Consider the following 22,058-nt stretch of genomic DNA (forward strand, 5'->3'; position numbering starts at 1 on the left):
CCACATGGCATTCAATCTATCACCTGCCTGGCACGTGACCTTCCCTGATATTGTAGCTGGCATTTCCATGTCTCTCTCTCTCCCTCTTCTCTGAGGACTCAAAAACAGTGACTCACTCACTGAGTCAAATCGGTAAAAACTGAAAGAAACAAAAAAAAAAAAAGAGGGTTCTTTCCAAGTTATTTCACTACTTTTCCTTTTCAACATTGCTATCCATATTTGTTTTTGTTTCTTTTTTGCATTGAGGATTGTTCTGTGAGATTGTGGATTTAGGGAAGTGTTGTTAATGTGCACTTTGGAATTCACTGTGTTGGTTAGTTTCAAGCTTCAAACATGAAGGAGTTGCATTCTCTGAGTCTCCTTCAAATTACTCTGTTTCTTCCTCTTCTTATGTGTATGTTTTATTTCTTGAATATATCTGCATGACCCATAATTGCTAATTTCAATTCTTGTTGCATTAATTGCCCTTTATAGTTGCAAGTTTGTATCTTTTGTCGTCTTTGTTCTTAAATTTCTGTTAGATTATGTAATGGCATTGCAATAAGCATTGGAATTAAGTTTGCATTTGCAGTTTCTTGTATATTGTGATGTTTTAAATTCAAGCTGAGTATTGTATGAAGCTTTGTGTGTGTTGAAGGAAACCTAAAATTACTATAGGTTGGAAATTCTTGAAGAGTAGAATTGTTCAACATGAAATCAAGTAGAATAGTATAGTATTGATGTTATAGATTTGAGTAAAACCCATGGTTAAAGAGGGAGTATTGGTCCAATTTTCTATGGCAGTGTTTATCTTATTGCAAAAGAATGAAAATGTGCTACCAAAGTAATAGGCAAACTCTTTAGAAATGTTAGGTCCCTTTTTTTTTTTTTAAATTAAAACCATTTACAATAAGAAATGAAGAACTGAATGTCATTAAAGTTGGCCTGCTATTGTTCTTTATTTTGGGCTTGTACTTGATGAACACTGAACACAAGTATACTTGTTTCGGTATCTTAGACTTTAAGCATGTGTTTGCGAGTTGAAGTTTTTGGGGGAAAGTTTGGAAGGGTAGAATGGACTTCACCTTACACTTGAAAGCTGTTCCCTTCTCTCCATTTTCCTCTAAAATCAAAACTCACAAACATTTCCTTAGTCAATGTTGGAGTGTTCCATTTTTTTGTAAGAAATATCACTCTTTATGATGTAATTTAATTTGCCTCTAAGCAGGTATGAACAAGTCTCAGGGCTCTCCAACCAGTGGTACAAAATATTCCATTTCGATCACAACGAAGGATGGCATGCTGCCTCTTGATATCTCTCCAAGTGCACAGCCACAGCCATTTTTGCCTCTTTTAGCACCTTCGCCATTGACGCCTTTCAAAAACTATTCTATGCCTCAGTTTAAACTGTCAGGTACAGTAAACTTTTCCTTTTCAATTTTCTAGTGTGGGATCATAGGTTGGGAATTTTCATTTGATAAAATCTCATTTTCACATGTACTTATAACTATTTAACACATTATGGTTGGTGTGGTGAAATTAAGGGAAGTTTAACTGGATAAATGGAGATTAAGTCTATTGTGATGCAATTATATCTTAGAAATGATTTTGACTTACTCATTCATTAGGAAAATTCGGATATCCTTGCAAATGTGCTGACTTTGCATTTATTCCTAACTTCATCATATGATTAAATCCATTATCATGAATGAGACTATAAATAGCTTCTTACCAACGAACAATGAGATCACTTTATTTTTCCTTCACCACATTATTCCCCTCGTCATAGTAGTGTTTTGAGGTTAATCAGCCCCAACCCCATCATCAAAGGATAATTAAAAACAAGTGAACAATCCACTGTAAAAATTTATCTTGAAATGCTTTGAGTTGCCACTCCTTTTAGCTGTTAAGATGATCTAAAGTTCCCTTTTACTTGCAGGTCTATGTTCATTAAATTTCTCTGCTGCCGAAGATATAATGACCACAACTGCTACTGATTGCTGGACTTCCTTTGCTCCATTTTTGGCGAATGTACTATGTTGTCCTCAATTTGATGCCATGCTGTTGGTCCTTATTAGTCAATCAAGCAAATTCTCTGGGGTACTAGCATTGAACACAACTCATGCTCGGCATTGCCTGTCTGATGTTAAGAAGGTCCTTGTCAATCAAGGAGCAAACGATGACTTAGGGAAAATATGTTCAGTCCATCCAGTGAATCTCACTGAAGGCTCGTGTCCTATTGTATTTGTTGATGAAGTTGAGAGCATTGTTGACTCATCAAGACTTCTGACTGCTTGTAGAAAAATTGATCCCGTAAATGAGTGTTGCAACCAAGTTTGCCAAAATGCTATAAATGATGCTGCAAGGAAAATAGCCTTGAATGATATGTCGAACTCAAATGGTAACCATAGCTTGCCTGGGAAGACAACTAGGATCCAAGATTGTAAGAATATTGTCCTTCGTTGGCTGGCTAGTAAACTTGATCCATCGGCTGCAAATAGTGTTTTTAGAGGTCTCTCAAACTGCAACCTAAACAAAGGTTAGTAAAGGGGGAAAACGAAACTGAAAATAAGCCCTCGTCTATCATGTTTGATTATTTAGTACTCTCTTGTCTAATTTACTGAAATATGAAGCATAATCTAACATGTTCATGTTTAATGTTATTGTATCACTTGGCTCAGTTTGTCCGTTGGTTTTGCCGAATGTCACAAGTGTAGTGAAAGAGTGCAGAAATGATATAAGTAACCAAACAAGTTGCTGCAAAGCCATCAAAAGCTATGTGTCCTATTTACAAGACCAGAGCTTCATAACCAATCTGCAAGCCTTGAAATGTGCTGCATCACTGGGCAAGAAGTTGCAAAATGCTAATGTCTCCAATAATGTGTATAATCTTTGTCGAATCGGCCTCAAGGACTTTTCTCTTCAAGGTTGGCATTGTTAAATTTCCCTTGCTTAAGAAACAACTACCTTCTTTACAAAATAAATGTTTGTTACATTTGACTAAATTGGTGCATTGGATAATGTATCTCGATGCAGTTATGTCGAAATATCTTGGTTTTTCAACATACCAATTTAGTCCAAGGCCACATTTATTTTGAAAAGGACGAAGTACTATTTTGGTTTTTGCTGAGTACTGATACTGCTACTTGTTCTGTTCTGCAATGTATTGTCGATGGTCGTTTGATTTTCTCATGGATATGGATCAGTTGGATCACAAGGTATCTCTTACAGCATAGATTTTTATCTTGATATATATTTTTCTTTACCATCCTGTTGAAACAAGAATAGTTTGTACTTCTTTTATTGTTCCCTTTTGTCATCACAATAAGAGTGTTTTTTGACATGCTATTATTGTTTAATTTCGGTTAAGCTTGAACCTGTACTGGGATCAAATTTTTAAAACAAAAGGCTTAAATATGTTTTTAGTCCCTGTAAATGCAGATTGTTTTCATTGTAGTCGAGTTTAATTAGTGGAAAAAATCTTATGCTTGTTACTTTGATAAGTACTATACATTAATGGGAAAAATCTTATGCTTCTGAAGATTGCATCTAATTTTCCCTTATCATATAGTATCTGAACTTAATTAATTATTTCGATTTCATGTAGAATCTGGCTGCCTTTTGCCGAGTCTGCCTTCAGACGCAGTATTTGATAAATCGTCCGGTGTTGGATTCATGTGTGATCTTAACGACAACATTGTAGCTCCATGGCCTTCATCATCATTGTCGCTGCTTCCGTCCTCATGCAATAGAAGTATGTGTAAGCTCCATGAATATTTTCAATCAAATACATAAATAAATATTCTGTTACTCTTTTCGCTATGTCTAAATTTATTCGTTTCTTGGACTCATGCAACTGCAGCGACGAAACTTCCATCGCTTCCCACAGCGACGTCTTCACAAAATGGTAAGAACCATTGTCTACTCTGCTGAATCAATACAAACTAGTTTTTCAATATCTGATGATGTCTTCACTTTCAAAGAAACTAGACTCATCTGTTCTTGCATACATGTTTTTGTTTTAGAATGTCTTACATGAAGGTCAACAAACCAGTTTGACTTTTTAATTTAATTTGATGCTGATTTGCTTAGTTATGAGATTCATGACCCATTTTATGAGAGGAAGGGAAAGAAGGCTAACAAACAGTCATGGATTGACTATAGTCCACTAATTTACCCCTTTGGCATTTCCATCAAGGATATATCTTGATTGGTGCAACTTTTTCATAGATCTCTCTTTCCTTTTTTTTCCATTTACTTTAATAGAAAAAGTTTCACAATTTAATATATTTCTTAAATGGAAGTACTTGCATCATGTTGATGGAGCAATTTACAGTATCCTTAAAAAAAATATATATATGGTGTATCATGTAATATAAAGTAAAATATTTAAGCTTTGAAGAAAAATATAAGCAGAGAATATGATAGCATCACAATAATTCTTTATAATCCTTTTAATAATGCGATCACACTGATGAATGTCTAACTTATATTTCTGCATTTGATTCAGGTCTTTACATTAATAACTTGGTTCTACTTCACCTCTTTACCTCTTTAATACTTTTCAAGAGGCTTCTTTAACATTGGAGTTCCTTTGGCTACCGGAAAAGACTAAAAGCCCTCGTTCGTATCCAGTTATCAAATTGTTTATATTGTTAGCTAGTATAGAAATTCTGCTGAGATAGTCCTTCTAGTACAATTTTTTATTGTATTACATTACATTAGCACATCATTGTTTCAATATTCTTTGAAATTGTAATGAGTTCCCTTTTTCCCCTTAATTTATAAAGATATTCTATAAATATAATAATATAGAAGTATTCTAAGTTCATTTTAGAATTAGCAACGTTCCGTGATTTGTTGTCCTTTTGCAATTGATAATGGTGACAATACATTGTTGGAGAATTATGTGTGTTAACTGTTAAGAATGTGGGATTTGGATAGAGATAGACAGAGATAGAGATAGATAGAATAACAAAAATGATATATGAATATTAAAATTCAATCATTGCATATTTGTTTCTATATAAGTTGTTGCAATTATTTTTCCAACAATATATGGGGAATGCTAGGGGGACAATGACTTTGTTGAACAATATGAACAACCATTAATCAAATAAAAATACACTGTACCTCCAAATTAATCCTCTAAATTTTAATATTAAAATAACCATCTGTACACTAGTAAAATGAACATCCGATACATCTATTGTTTACGTTGTTTAATATTTTCATTGTTTACCTATACTTTTCCTATAATTAATGGGTAATGCTAGGTAGATAAAAAAAGTAGTCAGAATTTACTTTATTTAGCATTAATTAATTGTCACAACAATTAATAAATACTAAATAAGGCAAGTTATACTTGTTTTTGGCTGATTTTCTTTGGTTACCAAATATTTTCGATAATTAATATGGATTTTGAAAATCAGATTGAACTGGCAGTTAACCTTGAATTGACCACACAAGACCTGTCCGATTTAAGATAATTGTTTGGCGGCAAACCGATTAAAACTGAAAAATTAGTAAAAAATTGATTAACTAGTCAAATTAGTACGATTTTTAACGGTTTAAATAATAAATTACAATAAATTATTTTTTAAAATATATATTTTATTCATAAATATATTATTTTATTATATCGATTCAGTTCCAATTAAATCTCGGCTAAATCTTCAAATCTTTAAAACTTTAATTTTGTCGGTTTGATTTTCTAAACTTTGATAATTAGAGATAAAAATAAGGGTAATTCATTTTTATAAACCAAATGGAAACTAAAATTACCTGAATCCCCCAAACGAAAAAGCGTTACCTAAATGTCTCAATCTATAAATTTATGTAAATCGAATTTAATGAATTTGAATTAGATTTGTTAGTAGTAAATCGAATTTAATGAATTCAATTGACTTTATTTCGGGTTCAAACATAAATCGAATTCAATGAGCATTACTTTACATGACACTAGTAAATCGAATCAATGAGCATTAATTTACATGACACTAGTAGATCGAATCAAATAGCTTCGATTTATATATGGTACTGGCCAATGGTAAATCAACTCCATAGCATCAATTTATACATGGTGCTATGAATTTTTGTTTTTATTTTTATTTTTAATATTTTTGAGTTTTTATTATTATAAATTTTTGGTGTAACACCCTACCATATAAAGTCTTATACTATAGTCATAAAACTGAGGTGACGAGGTATTACGACCTCTAAAATAAAAATATATACAGATAGTAATTGAAAGGATATAATATATACGAGGAGTCTTAAAGAATAGGTAAAGCAAAATCGCGAAATTAAAAAGCACAACGCTCAAAAAGTAATGTAACTTGCGTACTAAGAAAGCTATGGTTCACTAACATATATATAGAAGACAAGAGTAGAGAGCCAAGGGTACAAAATAACAAGCTCCTGACTCAGTCTACGAAGCTAAGGAGAATATTTACTTACATATATACTTAACCCCGAAACTCGAAATACATAGACAATAAATCCTGGTTCTCCATAAACCTCTAAATAAAAATATATAAGAGATTAATTGAGTATCCAGCTGGATTCTGGGATTCTGATCTGAGATTGCATCGCAGTTAAGGAAACAGAAATGAGTTCAGAACATCTACAAGAAAATTAAGTTAAATAATTTTTCTTCTTGCTTATATTTATATAAATTATATTTAGTTTGTTCTTTTTTTTTTAGTTTAATAATGTTTTTTTTTAGATAATGCATATTTTAGAACAAGTGAAATGAGAAGAACCGGTTGATTGTAGAAAGAGAAAAAACTTTTGGCTTTTTTTGAAGTTAAAGATTGGTTTCTGATATATATTTAGTGGTTCTCATATTTTATATGCTAAAGTTTTTGCTTCTTTTATGTGTTGTTATGTTAATATAAATTAGCTTTTCATCTTTGAATTATTGATGTCCTATTTCTTTTTCGGTCTTTAACTAAATAAATAATTAGTGTTGTTGTTTTACTTTTTTTTTTTCCACCATTTGCTTCGCACCGAAACTCTTAACTCTTTTGTTTTAACTCTTAAAATGATATATTTTTAGACATTTAATTTTAAAAAGCTTCTATGGTAAAAGGTGAAAATTTCTATAAAATTCAATCCAATGCACTTTCTCTATATTGAATCTAACCATCAAGGATCTCATCTTTGCCTTTCCACCTTACTCCTTTCATATCACTTACATATTTTGTTTTCCTCTTTTTTTAATTAAAATTAGTGAGAAGCTTATTCTTATTCGTATTATTATACACCACTTGAATTGAACTTGCATGTTACTTAGATTTAGTTATTTATTTTTTGTAATTTTTGCTATAATTGATTGAGTTATTTAGATTTAGCTTTTAGTTTTAGAATTATTGATGTCGTATTTATTCTTGTGTATTTAACTAGATAAAAAATTAGCTTGTGTGTATTTTCATTAGAAATATGATATATTTTTTCATTGAAAATCTAAATATATTTGGTGGTTTGGACTGTTGATATTTATTTTATTTTGACTGGTGATACTATATCAGTTTTTAATCTTTTTATTATGAATGGCATATTTTTTTTTTATCTTGAAACTTATTTTCTTCAATTGGGGACTCTTCGATGCAAATGGTGCACCTAATTACATTTTACACTTGACTGGATCAGATGCACTCTTAGCAAATGATATCAGCAACCAAACTTACTGCATTGGAGAGGAGGGTGTTGATCCGAAGATGTTGCATGCTGCACTAGATCGGGTGTGTGGACTGGGCAAAGTGGAATGCTCTGCTATACGGTAGGGACAACCATGCGATGAACCAGACAATGTGATTGCACATTCAACTTACGCTTTTGATAGTTACTATCATAAGAAGGGAAAGACTGCTGATTCCTGTGACTTCAATGGAGTGGCTACTATCTCCACTATGAATCCAAGTATGGTGCTATATGCATTTTTTAGTTTAATTTAGCATTGATTACTAAATCTCTATAGTTTAAAAGCTCTAATAAAGTTCTTTTATTGTGCACAAATTTTCAATTAGTCTCTATAGTTTAAATATGAATAATTAACTGATTATACTGTGCATACATACCCAAACATGAAAACATATTATTCTTTCAAATAAAAAAATTACTACCTTGAATTTCAGTTGCCTAATAAATTTTTTAATAAACAATGACATGATCTTTTATTATTTCATTCACTATTATCATTATAAACTTTTTTTTTGTTTGGTTTGTTTTTTCGTATGTTAATTGGCAGGTGAAAAATTTTTTTGATTATTTTTACCTCAATATTAATTGCTGGAGGTTGAGGTGAGTTTCATTATTTTTCAATTTTTTATTTTTTCCAAAATTTTATTCTGTTTAGGTGGGAGCAAATTTCTAATTTTTTACTTTTGCATATCTCTGAATTTTATTTTATTATTTGATAAACAAAATCTTGTGAGAGTTTGCTTTGATTGAATTTTTGGTATGGTGGCGTTATTTATTTTATTTTTATTTATGATGCTAAATTAGCTTTTCATCTTTGAATTATTGATGCCTTATTTCTTTTTCGATCTTTGACTAAATAAATAATTAGTGTTCCTGTTCTGGTTTTTTTTTTTTTCATCATTTACTTCGCACTGGAACTTTTAACTCTTTTTTTTTAACTCTTAAAATGATATATTTTAGACATTTAATTTTAAAATGCTTCTATGGTAAAAGGTGAAAATTTCTATAAAATTCAATCCAATGCACTTTCTCTCTATTGAATCTAACCATCAAGGATCTCATCTTTGCCTTTCCATCTACTCCTTTCATATCACTTGCCTGCTTATATTATGTCTTAGTTGATGTAAAAAGCCATTTCTCCAATAATAAAGGGGTTAGTTTCTTTTGTTTCTTCTCCTACTATTCTAACTTTTAAGGCCTTAAATATTTTTCATCTGAATCTAGCTATTTGTGTCTCATATTCGAATCCAATGATTGGTAACTTGATTGGCATGGAAGATCAATATTGTTTGAGTTTTGCAGAAAGAAAAAGTTTTGTCTTGCCAATCCATGAATATATCATGGAAGTAGTTATGTGAGGATTTTGGGTTTATTTAATTTATCCACTTCGATGTGTTTATAAATAGATTCAGTTTTTCTTAGTTTAATCACATCTTGCCTAATAATTTTTTTCAATAAACAATGGCGTGATCTTTTATTATTTCATTCACTATTATCATTATAAACTTTTTTTGTTTAGTTTATTTTTTCGTATGTTAATTGGTAAGTGAAAAACCTTTTTGATTATTTTTACCTCAATATTAATTGCTGGAGGTTGAGGTGAGTTTCATTATTTTTTAATTTTTTAATTTTTCCAAAATTTTATTCTATTTAGGTGGAAGCAAATTTCTAATTTTTGACTTTTGCATATCTCTAAATTTTATTTTATTATTTGGTAAACAAAATCTTGTGAGAGTTTGCTTTGATTGAATTTTTGGTATGGTGGTGTTATTTATTTTATTTTTATTTATGATGCTAAATTACTTTTTCATCTTTGAATTATTGATACCCTATTTCTTTTTTGGTCTTTAACTAAATAAATAATTAGTATTGATGTTCTGCTTTTTTTTTCACCATTTGCTTCATATTGGAACTTTTAACTCTTTTGTTTTAACTCTTAAAATGATATATTTTAGACATTTAATTTTAAAAAGCTTCTATGGTAGGGGCGGCTGTTTACTACATATCTCTAGATTTATATCTATTGTTCTTAGTTTAGTATCTATAGAAAGGATTATTTATTGAGGGCCGTGAATATCTTTCGCTAGATGTCTAGATATCTGAGGTCACTAATTATCTTTTAAATTTTCATGTTACTTACTTCGTCCCTCCCCCCCCCCACCCCAAAGTAAAGATTCTATGTATTTCAAAATTCAAATATCTTAATTGATATATGTTTATACATAAAGCCATAACCCATTTGTTGATTCATAGTTTTTTCACATTTCTTTGGCCTATTGTATTACTTTTTTATAGAGTTTATTTTATTAACTGAACTCTATTTTTTCTTTCACCCTTTTAAATGTATATCTTTTTTTTTGAGCTCAATTTTTGAACTTTATTGATGGCCACTTTGTTTTTAGTATTTCATTACATAGATAGATAATTATCTTGTGTGTAACTTCATTGGGAATATGATATATTTGCCATTGGAAATATAATTATATAAGAAGCCTAATCAAATAATGATATCTATACTAAAAGGTGTCATCATCTAGGTCTACCACTCCTAAATCTATGTATAGGTTTTCTTTTTATTTTTAGTTCTCGCTTTTCTCTAGGTGTTACCTAATGTTATCTTTGTTATGTGTCTCTTCTCTCTCATCCTCTTCTCATCCCATCCTCTCTTCTCCTGTTAACTTATAATTTATATAGAAGATAACTTAGGGTTAATATAGCTTACCATTTATACACCTTATTTGTGTATCAATTGTTGTTTGCTTAGGTCCTATATATAGGATTATTTAGTAGGACCCGCAAATATCTTTCGATTGATATCTAATGTCAATCAACACCAATATCTTTCAAATGTCTATCTTGCTTCTTTTTTTTCCCTCCCAAAATAAGGGTTCTATGGATTTCGAAATTCAAATTACTCAATTAATTTGTGTTTATAAATAAAGGCAGAACCCATTGATCATGGCCGATTTTTCTCATATTCATGTTGCTATTGTATGTGTTTCTTAGTTGCTGTTTAATTTACTGAAATCTGTTCCCTCTTTCATCCCTTTAATTGCATTTTAATATGACAACTGCCATGGATATGGTTAATAAGATTAATCTTGAGAAGGAAGCATGGAACCTCAAAGTTAGGGTGATTAGGCTTTGGACTGTTCCAACTTTCACTGGTCAGCTTCTCCCAAATTCCATGGAGATGATTTTGGTTGATGAATCTGTGAGTTATAGTGGTCTAAATCTATTAAAATTTTTTGACTCTTTGTTTTTTGTATTTAGATGTGTTTCTCCTTGCCTTTTTTATATCGAGGTCTGAAATTTTGTTTCATTTAAATTTGTTTTTCTCTGTATTTGATTTGTCATTTATCAGATTTTTAGTATAATTTATGTTGATTGGTAGGGGTGCAAGATACAAGCTACTGTTCGGAAGACTATGATTTACAAGTTCAAACAACTTCTCTCCGAGGGTCAAGTATATGTAATGAAGCTCTTCTCTGTTGTGCCAAACCAAGGATCTTATAGGGCCACTAGGCATCAGTTTAAGTTGATTTTCCAGTTCAGGACCACTGTTAGGGATGCTATCTGCGATTTTATTCCAAAATCTGCTCTTACAATCTCTCCATTCACTGAACTTTTGGAAACCAAAGAGGATTCCGATTTCTTAGTTGGTATGTTGTGCTATTTGCTCATACTTATTTTTTGTCTGGAATGATTGCAGTCTTGTTTTTTTGTGATTTGTAGAATGTTGCTTTGTTGTCATTATTTCCTAATAGTTTTTTTAATATTTATTTGAGATGTGGTGGGTCTGTTGGTCTCTGTGTCGGAAGAGAAAGAATATGATAAAGATGGAAAGAAGATGAAGATGGCTGTGATGGAACTTGCTGAAAATGAGTTAGCGTTCTTTAATTTCTACCTCTTCCTCTTATTGAGATTCTTTTTTGTTTTCGGTGTGTTTGTATGGTCAAGTTTCTAATAGTGTAGGTGATTTTGTTGGTTGTTTTCAGTCACAGGATTCGGTGTGCCTTATTTGGTGAATATGTTGACGAACTTAATCGATTTCTGTCTTCTGGGTATGCTGAACAACCAGTTGTGATTTTACAGCTTGCCAAAGTTAAGGTTTTTAGAGGTTTGTATCATGTAAATTTTCATTTCAGGTGTGTCAGTTATCCAAGTTCACTTGGTTTTACCACTATATTCCTGTAACCAATGAATATATATATATATATATTATATATATATATTAGGTAGAGTTGGACTTTAGAATGTTATGTTTGCATCAAAGCTTGGATTTAATCTTGACATCCCAGAGGTGGCAGCTTTTAGGAAAAGGTATTTTTGTACATGTAGTTTCTGTTGTGTTTTTTGTTGTTGTTGCTGTCATTGTTTACTTATTTAAGTTGTTGCTGTATTTGTTAACAGTTCTATTCCACATGGAGTTAGTGCATCCCAACCCATTGGCATTGTTGGATCTGGAAAAAATATCGGAATAGAAGAAGATTTTATGAAACTCACACCTAGGTGTACTGTGAAGTCGCTTGATGATAACAACCAGGTTGGAACTAGTTTAATTTTTTTTATTATGTTTACTCTTGATAATTTGTGTTAATTTTTTTTTCTATTCCTTAGTAAATACTGCTTTGTTTTGGAACGATGTTAATACTTTTGTCCTCCTTTCTACTTGAAAATACTATGCTGTTAGTATTTATTTTAGTTTTTCAGTTTTAGTTTGTATTACAACTATCTTTGGTTATAATGTCTTAACATTTATAGACCTGGTCTTATATTTTTAGGCTGGAACTTTTGTTGTACTAGCGAAGATAGCTGAAATAGTTGAGGATGGTCCTTGGTGGTATTCTGCTTGTGTGTGTGGCAGAGGTGTTCAGGCAGAATCTGGGATTTACTTTTGTCAATTTTGCAACATCCATATTACAAATGTGACTCCTAGGTATAAATATTTTACAATGCTTCCTTTGTGCTTTGTTAAATAGTGAATTATTTCTGCGTAGTTGTTAACCTTAGGCCAGTATTTATGTGCATCTTAAAAAAATCCAGGTTTAGAGTGAAGGTGTTGGTTAAGGATCTGGTGTTTCTATTTTTGTCCTCTTTGATTGTGAGGCAAGTTACCTACTGAATAAGACTTGTGCCCAGCTGTTTGAACAACATCTTAAGGATGTTGATGTAAGTCACTCGAATGCTATATTCTTTTTATGCGCTGATTTTATTGTTAAAGAGTTTTCTTATCCTTCGGTTTTTACCGATTCATTTTTTCTGTTATGTCTGTTTTATATTGTTCGTAGGTTGTGTTTGGCACACAGTCTCCTCCTATATTCCAAGAAATTGTTGGAAAAACTATGCTGTTCAAGGTTCTTAGTAGGCCTGTTGGGATGGAGAAATTCAAAAGGACTTATCCAGTGAGGCGTGTTTGTGATGATGCTGCAATACTTGGAATGTTTGAGCTCTCTGGTTCATATTTGAGTTCTGAAAAGGTATACAATGGAATTCGCACCTATTGTTTCATTTTAATAAATTCTTTCTTAAATTTTTTATTTTTTGGTTGTTCCACCTTTATTCATGTCTTATATCGGATGTGGTTTGTATTATCCAAGGCTGGGTTTGTACCAAAAGGAGAGGGATCATTTGGGGAACCCTCTAAGATTACCGAATCACCAAATTTGGGATTGACTCCTTCCAGCTGCTCTGAGCTCTTTGCTGGTTCGCCTAAATGTACCCAACCAAAATCAAGTGTTGTTGACTTGGGAGCTGATGAAGATGTTAAGGTTCCATGCTTGCAGTTTCTTCTATTATTTTTTCTGTATTACTTTTCTCCCTTTTTTGAGTTGTGTTTAAATTGAACCTAATATGTTGTGTCATTTAATAGTGTCCTCTACTCAAGAGAAAGTCTGCTGATGATGTGGTGGATAAGTTAAATGAAGTGGATAGTTCTGAAAATTCATTTGATGAAGTTGATGAAAGTGAAGAGGTGAGTAGTATTGCCAAAATTTTTTTTTGACAGGGAGCTTAATTTTATGAACAAGTTCCTTTGACTAGAACTCATTAATTATCCCTCTAATTAGGTTTATATTTTCATGCAATTGTTTACACTAGGAGTATGTGGTTGGCGTTAATCGAGGCTGTTGATGCTGAGAAAGATGTGAAGCCTTCGTTGAAGAGGTTGAGAAGATCCTTGAGGCTACAGTTTGATGAAGCTGATGAGTCTCGTGGCTCTGGAAATGATGGCTCCTTTGGACATGGGGTTAATTGAGGTGGCTGCTCATGGCAGTTAAGTAGAGCTACTGATTAGGACTAATCTAGGGCATTAGGTATTTTGGTTGTGTCCATGTAATAGCATTTGATGCATTGGATTGTTGTGGATGAGAATGTGTGTTGTCATGTTTTGTATAAGTTGCTTGGATTGTTTCTCATGTAATAGATTAAGTGCTAGGGTGTGGACACAATATCGTTAGCCACTAGGTAAATTAGCTATTTAGCCCTTTATGTTTGTACTTATTTCTTTGAAATTCAATAAAATGCAGTAGCTCTTTAATGATATAAAAATCTCTCCTTCTACAATTTAGTTTATTCCTTAACTTATGTGGTTTTGCCAAGTGAATGCTTTATGGTATTTAGATGACTGAATATTCATGTGTTGTTGAATTGATTTGTACTTTCTTGATATATCTATATTGAACAGGTTGGAAGTGATCTTTTGGCCATTTCTTTTGTTTGGTGGATTTCTTAGGTGCATTTTGCCTATAATGGCTAATGTAGCTTATGTATTAAAAAGGTTCATTCTTTGTTAAAATGATGACAAGGATATATGTAAACCACAAAGTCAGTCATGATTTTCTTTGACTGATTGTTTTTTTTATTAGATAAAGTAATTTCAAAAATATTTGGATCTTATTGGCTCTCTCTCATGTCAATTTGAGACTTAAATACCCAGTTCTCTGAATACACAATTTTGACATTAATGGCACAAAATTTTGATTAGTTGATTTACTATAGAGTAAGTTTAACTATATATTTTATAATAATAATTCTATTTTCATTGTCACTGTATACGAAAACACTATTTTTTTGAATATAATGAATGGTGTATTCACTATATTTTACCCAATTACTGCTGGATCCATTTTTTCAATATATGTTGAATATGTAAATTGTAAATAGGTAAACAAATTTTGCATCATGTTATAATGTAAAGATCAGCAGCAGCAGCATGCGCTAGACCATTCAATCCATGAAGTTCTCTATACTCAGAAAGACTAGCAAATTTTGGATGAAGCTTATACATACAAACTTTGTCACTTCATAATAACATAGACATTGAAAACACTATAATATTAACAATACACTTCATGAATTCAAAATATGGTGAATGTAAATTTTAGGATCCCAATCACCCACAAGCTTTAAGATCTTTGAATTGTCAGATCTATTCGGCGGTTTTGCAAGGAGTCTATCTTCAGGATAATGGTGTCATTTTCCTTCAAGTTATAAGTTTGACAATATTTGGCCCAATCCACTCCGAATCTCCACTCTGTATTTCTTCCTTGACTTTTGAGTAAATGGAAAAAAAAGACATTGTTGTCTCCACTAGATGATGGACCAGCGATTTGCCAAATTGAACCATGTCCAAATGGAGTGAGATGTGCAGCAAAATTAGCACCCAGGTACTGCAAAAAATGAAGCATTGTTAGTGTTTTGGGAGAAATTATTAAGGTTATGTATTGTAAATGGATAATCAAAATTTGATGTCTTTGCATAAAATTGATATGAATTATTTACAATGAACTTACCAATCTACTTCCGGTCACGTCAGTACTTGTCAATCTCTTTCTATAGGAAACCTCTGGATTGTACCTGCTTGATGATAGTTTAAATTGTTAGTCTCCATCCCAAAATTTATCTCAATGTTATCTAGAAATAGAATTTATGGATAAATACATAAATTAAGTGTCACATTACCTAAGGTAAGCTATTTCTTCTCTTTCAGAAATGTCTTCGCTCAACTCAATGATTGAATTGGTTTCATCAGACATAATTATTGGATTGTTAGGGTTATTACCCTCCATTGTTGAAACTTCATCCTTATCTGATGAGTCTTGAAGTTCGGATGGTTTAGACCCGAACAATATCATAACATCAGGTGAGGAAGACTCATTGTTGCTGCTGTAATCTAGATGAAATGCTCTATTGACATTGTTCGGTGTGTTTTAGTCCAATCGGTCCCCTACATAAAAGTTTTTATCAGGAAAAGTTTTAATTGGTTGGTTCATTTTATTGAAAAGTGAAATGAAAAATATCCCAAAATCTGCATAGGTAAACTGTATAGTATTCCCTCTCCCGATAAAATAAAAATTCCTAATCAGCTCGAATGAACCCTTAGTTATAGCCTTCTATTTATCTTTAGTCTCTATATCCAACACTAAGCAATTATCCCACTCATCAATTGTGTAGTATGACGACCCTAATTCATGCCCATAAATTGCTTCAAAACATGGTGGTAGAGCTCTGTCTCCCTATATTACATGTTACAGTTCAACTTAAATGATGCAACTCACATGCTATTTACGATAGATGACATAATATTATATATATTTAGTTACCTGCCCGTCATATAGTTGAAACTTCAGAGTTGCTTCTTTTCCTTGGATCCAGTGCTGTTGGGTTGCCAGAAACCTCCTGAAAGTATATAAAAACACCATCATAAGTTAGTCATACTTCGATTATTTGTAGCATAAGAAATGGACTTCTGCCGACGTAAGTAAATAGTCATCTTAAAATCAACTATTCTTTTGATTGGTATATATTTTCAATTACTTAAAATCATTTTAATAAGATCTGGATGCCTTATATTATTGATCTTTTCATTCTAATTAAAATTTCTCAAAAAGTAAAAAAAAAAAAAGAATCAATAGGGCAAAACTTAAGAGGCAAAATACTACAAGGACACTTAATAGTTTTTCTTTTTTTAAATACTACAACAACAACCACTATATAAATTAATTAAGGGAGCAAAGAACAGATAAAAAGATAATATACGCCAATAATAATCCTAAATATTAGACAGCGACCCAACAAGAATCAAATTAAAGATGCTAAACTCCCTAGATTACGATCTTGCAACACAAAATTTGATTACGATACATGTACCACCCAAGGTTCATTCACCTGATTTGACCCTTCTCTGATAAGGATTCAGATTTTTACCTGTTGGCATCATTCCTGTCTGTATGTGCCGCCATTGAATTTTATGATGTTGCTAACTGCGTTCTCAGCACTGAAGAGTAGACCAACGATTTTTTCTCTTAGTACAAAATATTGTTTGAGTATAGAAAATTAATTAAAAAAAAGAAATTTTTTTGGGTTTCTTTTTGTGTTAAGAGAGACAGTTAGAAGTTAGAGAGATAGGAACATTTCATATGGATGGTGCAAACTTTACTTTGTTTTTTGGAAGGATCTTGGATAGATGATGCTGGTCTAGATTCTTCTTTTGTACTTCTGCTGAAACTCCTTGCTTTCTAATGTTTGGTTTGCCTTGCTCACTAAAGAGTAAAGACAGAGGAGTTTCACTCTTTCATTCTCCTGGACTCTAAAGAAAAATTCAATGCCATTAGTTTAGCATGTGTGTTTAGTTTAGATAGGCCAAAAAGTATTTTTTAATTTACATATGTGTTTTTTTTATTTTCTTGGGCCTAATAGTTTATTACATAGTTTAATTTATTTAAAATTTAATTTTAAATCCGCATGATCAACACAGGTTCTGGTACGTCACTTAGATGAGAGTTAAGATTAAATCTCATATCCACAAATTATTATTATTATTAGAATAAATAAATTATCATTTATATATATAAATATTAAGAATACTTACACATTTAAATATCAAAAAATAAAACTAATTTTAGACATTAAAAAATAATTTTTTATTGACAAAATTATTCCAACCCTAAAATTTTGTAAAATTTTTTAAATTAACCCTTATAACCTAATATAACCTACTCCGCGTGAATTTCCAACTATTCACCGTCACGCCTTCAATTTCTAACTCTTGTCATATCATTCAAATTCTTTTTCAAATATTTAATTAGGATATCATTTATTTTTCTTTCTTCTTTCTTGTGTTATTTTATTTTTTCATATTGACTCTATATGTAAATTTAAAAACTGTCTCTTTACATAGTTTAGTTTATTACAGTTGCACAAAATAAGTTAAATAAACATTATTATTAAAAAACTATCTCTTTTATATAGGATTAAAGATTTTTTTTTGTTATTATCTTTGTGTAGTCTCTTTTTTTATAGTTATCTAATATTGTGAATTATGAGTATTCTTCTATTAATTTTTTAAAATTTGCTTATCATATTTACTTATTTATTTATTTATTTTCTTTTAAAATTTCAGTTCCTATGATAAATGAATAAAATGGTAAAAAAATCTAAACTGAAAAATTTATAGTTAGCCAATGACAAAAATTACTTCAACCCAAGCCAAGTTTGATAAAATATGACATATAAAAAATGGTTACATAAACAATAATTATAATTAATGAGATTAAAAAATTAAGAAAACTTTTGGTACATTATAACTTATTAATGAGTACAGTTATTTCGTGAATCTCATGCTAATATATCTTTTATTTAATTTTGAAGAATTTATTCAAAACAACTACCTAAAAAGTTATATAAAAACTACTAAAATAATGAAATTGTTAAGAATTGTTTTTTGTTGAGTTGGGTTAAATATCAACTATTTTTTTATGGGTATTTATTTTTAATTACTTAAAATTATTTTTGTTTGTCAATATATCTACGAAGCAAAGTATGATGAACAAAAAATAAAAAAGATAAAAACTTAAAAAAATAGGGATCTTTCTAACCAATAGACATGCTAAAAAATACAGATAAGAAGCAATGGCTGAATTCAAATATAGCACAAGAATAAATTTACAAACTACATACATTTAGATGTTAACACTATTAATATTTGAATAATTCAATATTTATCTGATATTATAATACTAGAAATTTTAGATTGAAATAACTAAAATAAAATTATAGCCTTTGTTAATTCAGAATTGAAATTCACTACAAAATTATTTTCAATTTCTTTACACAAAATACTATTATTATAAACAAAATAGCTAAATTTAATATATTTAAAATAATATTGAAGAAGCTAAGTTTAATATATTTAAAATAATATTTTGGAATTTAAAACTTAGTCCATCAAGGTGATATTTTTTTAAAGAAAAATTTAGCTAATTTACTAACCAACCATGGTTAGTAAAGTAACCTATTGATTGATAGAAGCCATCATTTCACAATTCATATTTTAAAGTAGCCTCATTTGTTAACACAGCTACTTCATGCACAAGAAGTATAGTTTCTAGCTATCTATTGTTTTGCTACTTAGAGTTAATAATACCCCAAAAGAAAAAATAAATGTCATTGTCAAGCATTAATGTTTGTTTTCTAAGGAAACATGTAAATTGTTAATAATTTGACAAAAATATCGTCATTTTTATAAATATTAGTCTTTTGAAAAAAAATTTCATTTGAACATGTTTATGAAAATCATTAAGTTATATTATTATTATTATTATTATTATTATTATTGGTAGTATTAATATTTTGTCCTTTTTCTTTGGTCTTATATCAACTATATTTTATCATTTGTAATTTATTAGAATTTTTTCAGATAGCTTTCCTGTATATATAAATTAACTATTCTTTTTTTCTTTTTATATTGGTATCCGAGTACACTGATTTCAAAGTGTTGTTTGCGGTGTTTGCGATGGAGTTACTGGAATTGATGGAGTTGGTTGTGTTATGAGAATTACTTGCATTTGAGATCTTAGGTCAATAAATTAGCGACTTGCGTATGTGTATGAAATTTTCTTTAAGTATATTGGTTTTGGTTCTTATTTATGTTAATCTTCTTAATTATGTTGTTTATATTTTTAAGTTGTATTTATTGTTGCATAATTTATGAAGTTGAACAAGATACAATGTTCTGTGAGACAGGATTTCTATAGCCAATTCTAAGATGTGCTAATCAAAATTAATGTTTTGAAAAGCAATGATACTTATGCAAACAATGAAGAGTTAGAAAAAATACTTATGTATTAAGTGGTGATAGAGTAAATAAATTTGTTACAATTAGTTAAGAATTAAATAACAAAAGTATTTTTTATTAGCGTAAAAAATGACAATCCAAGAACACTGAAAAAACAAATCAAAAAGAAGGAACAAAAAATTTCAACCCGTACGTTGCACGGGTCTTCTGCTAGTAATCATATATAAACTATAAACCAAAATAAACCCCCGAAAATCCACTTCGCTGCAGAACTCCAGATGCCTAGCGAGTTGCCTCTCGACCTGCATCTGAAAAACACAAATATCGTATGGGATGAGAATCGGGAGTTCTCAGTATGGTAAAAGTGCCACGTACATAAGATATAAGGTCTTGGAAATGCCAGAGGTAATCCTAGAACTCTGGCACTCAGATTATAAAACTTAAAGGACTAAAACAGAAACCATGAATCAGGGTGGTTCTCTAATGCTTTCTAAACTTAACCAATTCCTTAAATCTAACTAAAACTTAACTAGAACCCTAATTCTCTCTGCCTTTCCTCCGTTCTTCCATCTCTGGTGAAATTACAAAGACAAACAAGCAGACAATGGTAAACACAGGTAGAATACAAATAATACAGATAGCAAATATAACAAATAGCATATTATAATCACTTAGGCAATCCCAATTAATGCACAAGCAAGCAATTCAAACAGTATGCATATAGTCACCAAAAAAAAAAAACAGTATGCATATGATGCATGCCTGTCCTACAGCTGATGAGTCTCATCTATCGGTTATCAAGCCAACCCGACAGTCCGGCTGCTAAACCCTGGACTGTCCCCCGATGCGCATCCCCAAGAGTCTATGCATAGCTTTTTCTCGTTTAATTATAATTGCTCAATGGGGAGGGGGGTTAACCTTCCCAGGAATTTATAAGTGTCCGGTCACCTCTTATGTCGTAGGGTCAGCAGAGTATCGAGTCTCAACCTGGAATATATGGTGGCAAGCCACGGTACTTTACCCAAGAAAACTCTTATCTCAGATAATCATTTCATATTCATTCATAAGCATTTCATAATCATTCATTATGGCCATATCATCACTTATACATCATATAATTGCACTTTTTATACATAACTTACCATAACCCGGAGCAAGTGGGGCGAAACCACGACCCTTGCGTCTACCCGGGGAGCCTCTATACTAACCAACCTGGAGCAAGTGGGGCGAAATCATAACCCTTGCATCTACCCAGGAGGTACGTTCTCATATGCCCAGGAGGAATAAAGGAGGGATCCTAACCTCCCACTATCTCGCTGGGGCCAATTTTACAATACTAGGAGGAATAAGGAAGGGGATCCTCACCTTCCACCATCTCCTGCGGTCGCACTTTCAAGAAAGAGTACTCAGATGTAACACTTATTCCTTTCTTTATCTAGTTTCATAATTTAAGTAGTATATATATACCCTACTTTCTCATACCTAGATCATCACCTCTCAAACTTTCTTCATCTCTAAGTTACCATCTATTCCTAGCTTCATCTCATTACTAGGCATACTACTAAGAACTAGGGTTAAAAGAATGAAAATAGAGGTTTAGAGGGTCAACATTAGGTTTAAAACACAAAACATTTGTTTGCTGAAAACAGGGGTATGCGTACGCATGTTATGGTATGCGTACGCATACACCTGCCTGCGTATGCATGTACACTGGACAGAGTCGCACGTTTGCGTATGCCCTATGCTCGCATACGCATAGGTCCCTATTTGGCAGTATGCGTATGCATTCACATGTCCGCGTACGCATACATGCCAAACAGAAACGACCCTTCGCGTATGAAGGGTATGCGTACGCATGCAAGGAAGTTAAATCATTTTTGACGCGCATAACTCTTTTGTTTTAAATCATTTTTCATCCGTTCTTCGAACGGCGTAAACTTTACGGACCCAATTTTTATATGAAATAAATTTGAAACAATTTGGGAGTCCGGAAGCTAAGTTATGGCTCGCTGAAATTTGGCCAAAGATCAAATTTTCACAAAAATCTCAAACCTCTATTTTCACCAAAACAAAATTTTTACCCAACAATTACAAGGTTCTACACAATATTAAAACAATCCAAATTACCTTCTTCACATCTTCATTCTTTCCATAGCATACAACACATCATTTCAACTACTCCAACCTAACAATCCTATCCAAAATAACATTATACATTAATGAAACAACAATAATAATTCATGTTCATAAATTCTCACTACAACATCATCAACCACAAGCAATAACCATCAACCCATTC

The 22,058-nt window shown here is 31.3% G+C and overlaps 2 protein-coding genes across 4 annotated transcripts; both read left to right on the forward strand.

Moving 5' to 3' along the window:
- LOC112737531 (uncharacterized GPI-anchored protein At1g61900) lies at positions 1–4,825 on the forward strand. Of its 3 annotated transcripts, XM_025787471.3 has the most exons (8): positions 8–394; positions 1,208–1,393; positions 1,919–2,518; positions 2,661–2,906; positions 3,186–3,197; positions 3,587–3,733; positions 3,842–3,886; positions 4,490–4,825. In XM_025787471.3, exons 1-8 carry the CDS (start codon positions 334–336, stop codon positions 4,558–4,560), a joined length of 1,368 nt encoding a protein of 455 aa, XP_025643256.1. In that variant the 5' UTR covers positions 8–333; the 3' UTR covers positions 4,561–4,825. The 3 variants fall into 3 exon arrangements, 2 of the variants coding, with proteins under 2 accessions (XP_025643256.1, XP_072067446.1); XR_011869418.1 differs by lacking the exon at positions 3,186–3,197 and having other exon boundaries at positions 1–394; positions 2,661–2,915; XM_072211345.1 differs by lacking the exon at positions 3,186–3,197.
- Positions 4,826–11,082: 6,257 nt separating this feature from the next.
- Positions 11,083–11,987, forward strand: LOC140178109 (uncharacterized). The gene is made up of 4 exons (XM_072213366.1): positions 11,083–11,345; positions 11,472–11,568; positions 11,682–11,803; positions 11,922–11,987. The coding sequence occupies exons 1-4, from the start codon at positions 11,111–11,113 to the stop codon at positions 11,936–11,938; spliced, it is 471 nt and encodes a 156-aa protein (XP_072069467.1). The 5' UTR covers positions 11,083–11,110; the 3' UTR covers positions 11,939–11,987.
- Positions 11,988–22,058: the final 10,071 nt, after the last annotated feature.

Source organism: Arachis hypogaea, chromosome 13 (assembly GCF_003086295.3).
Source record: "Arachis hypogaea cultivar Tifrunner chromosome 13, arahy.Tifrunner.gnm2.J5K5, whole genome shotgun sequence".
Lineage (NCBI taxonomy): Eukaryota > Viridiplantae > Streptophyta > Magnoliopsida > Fabales > Fabaceae > Arachis > Arachis hypogaea.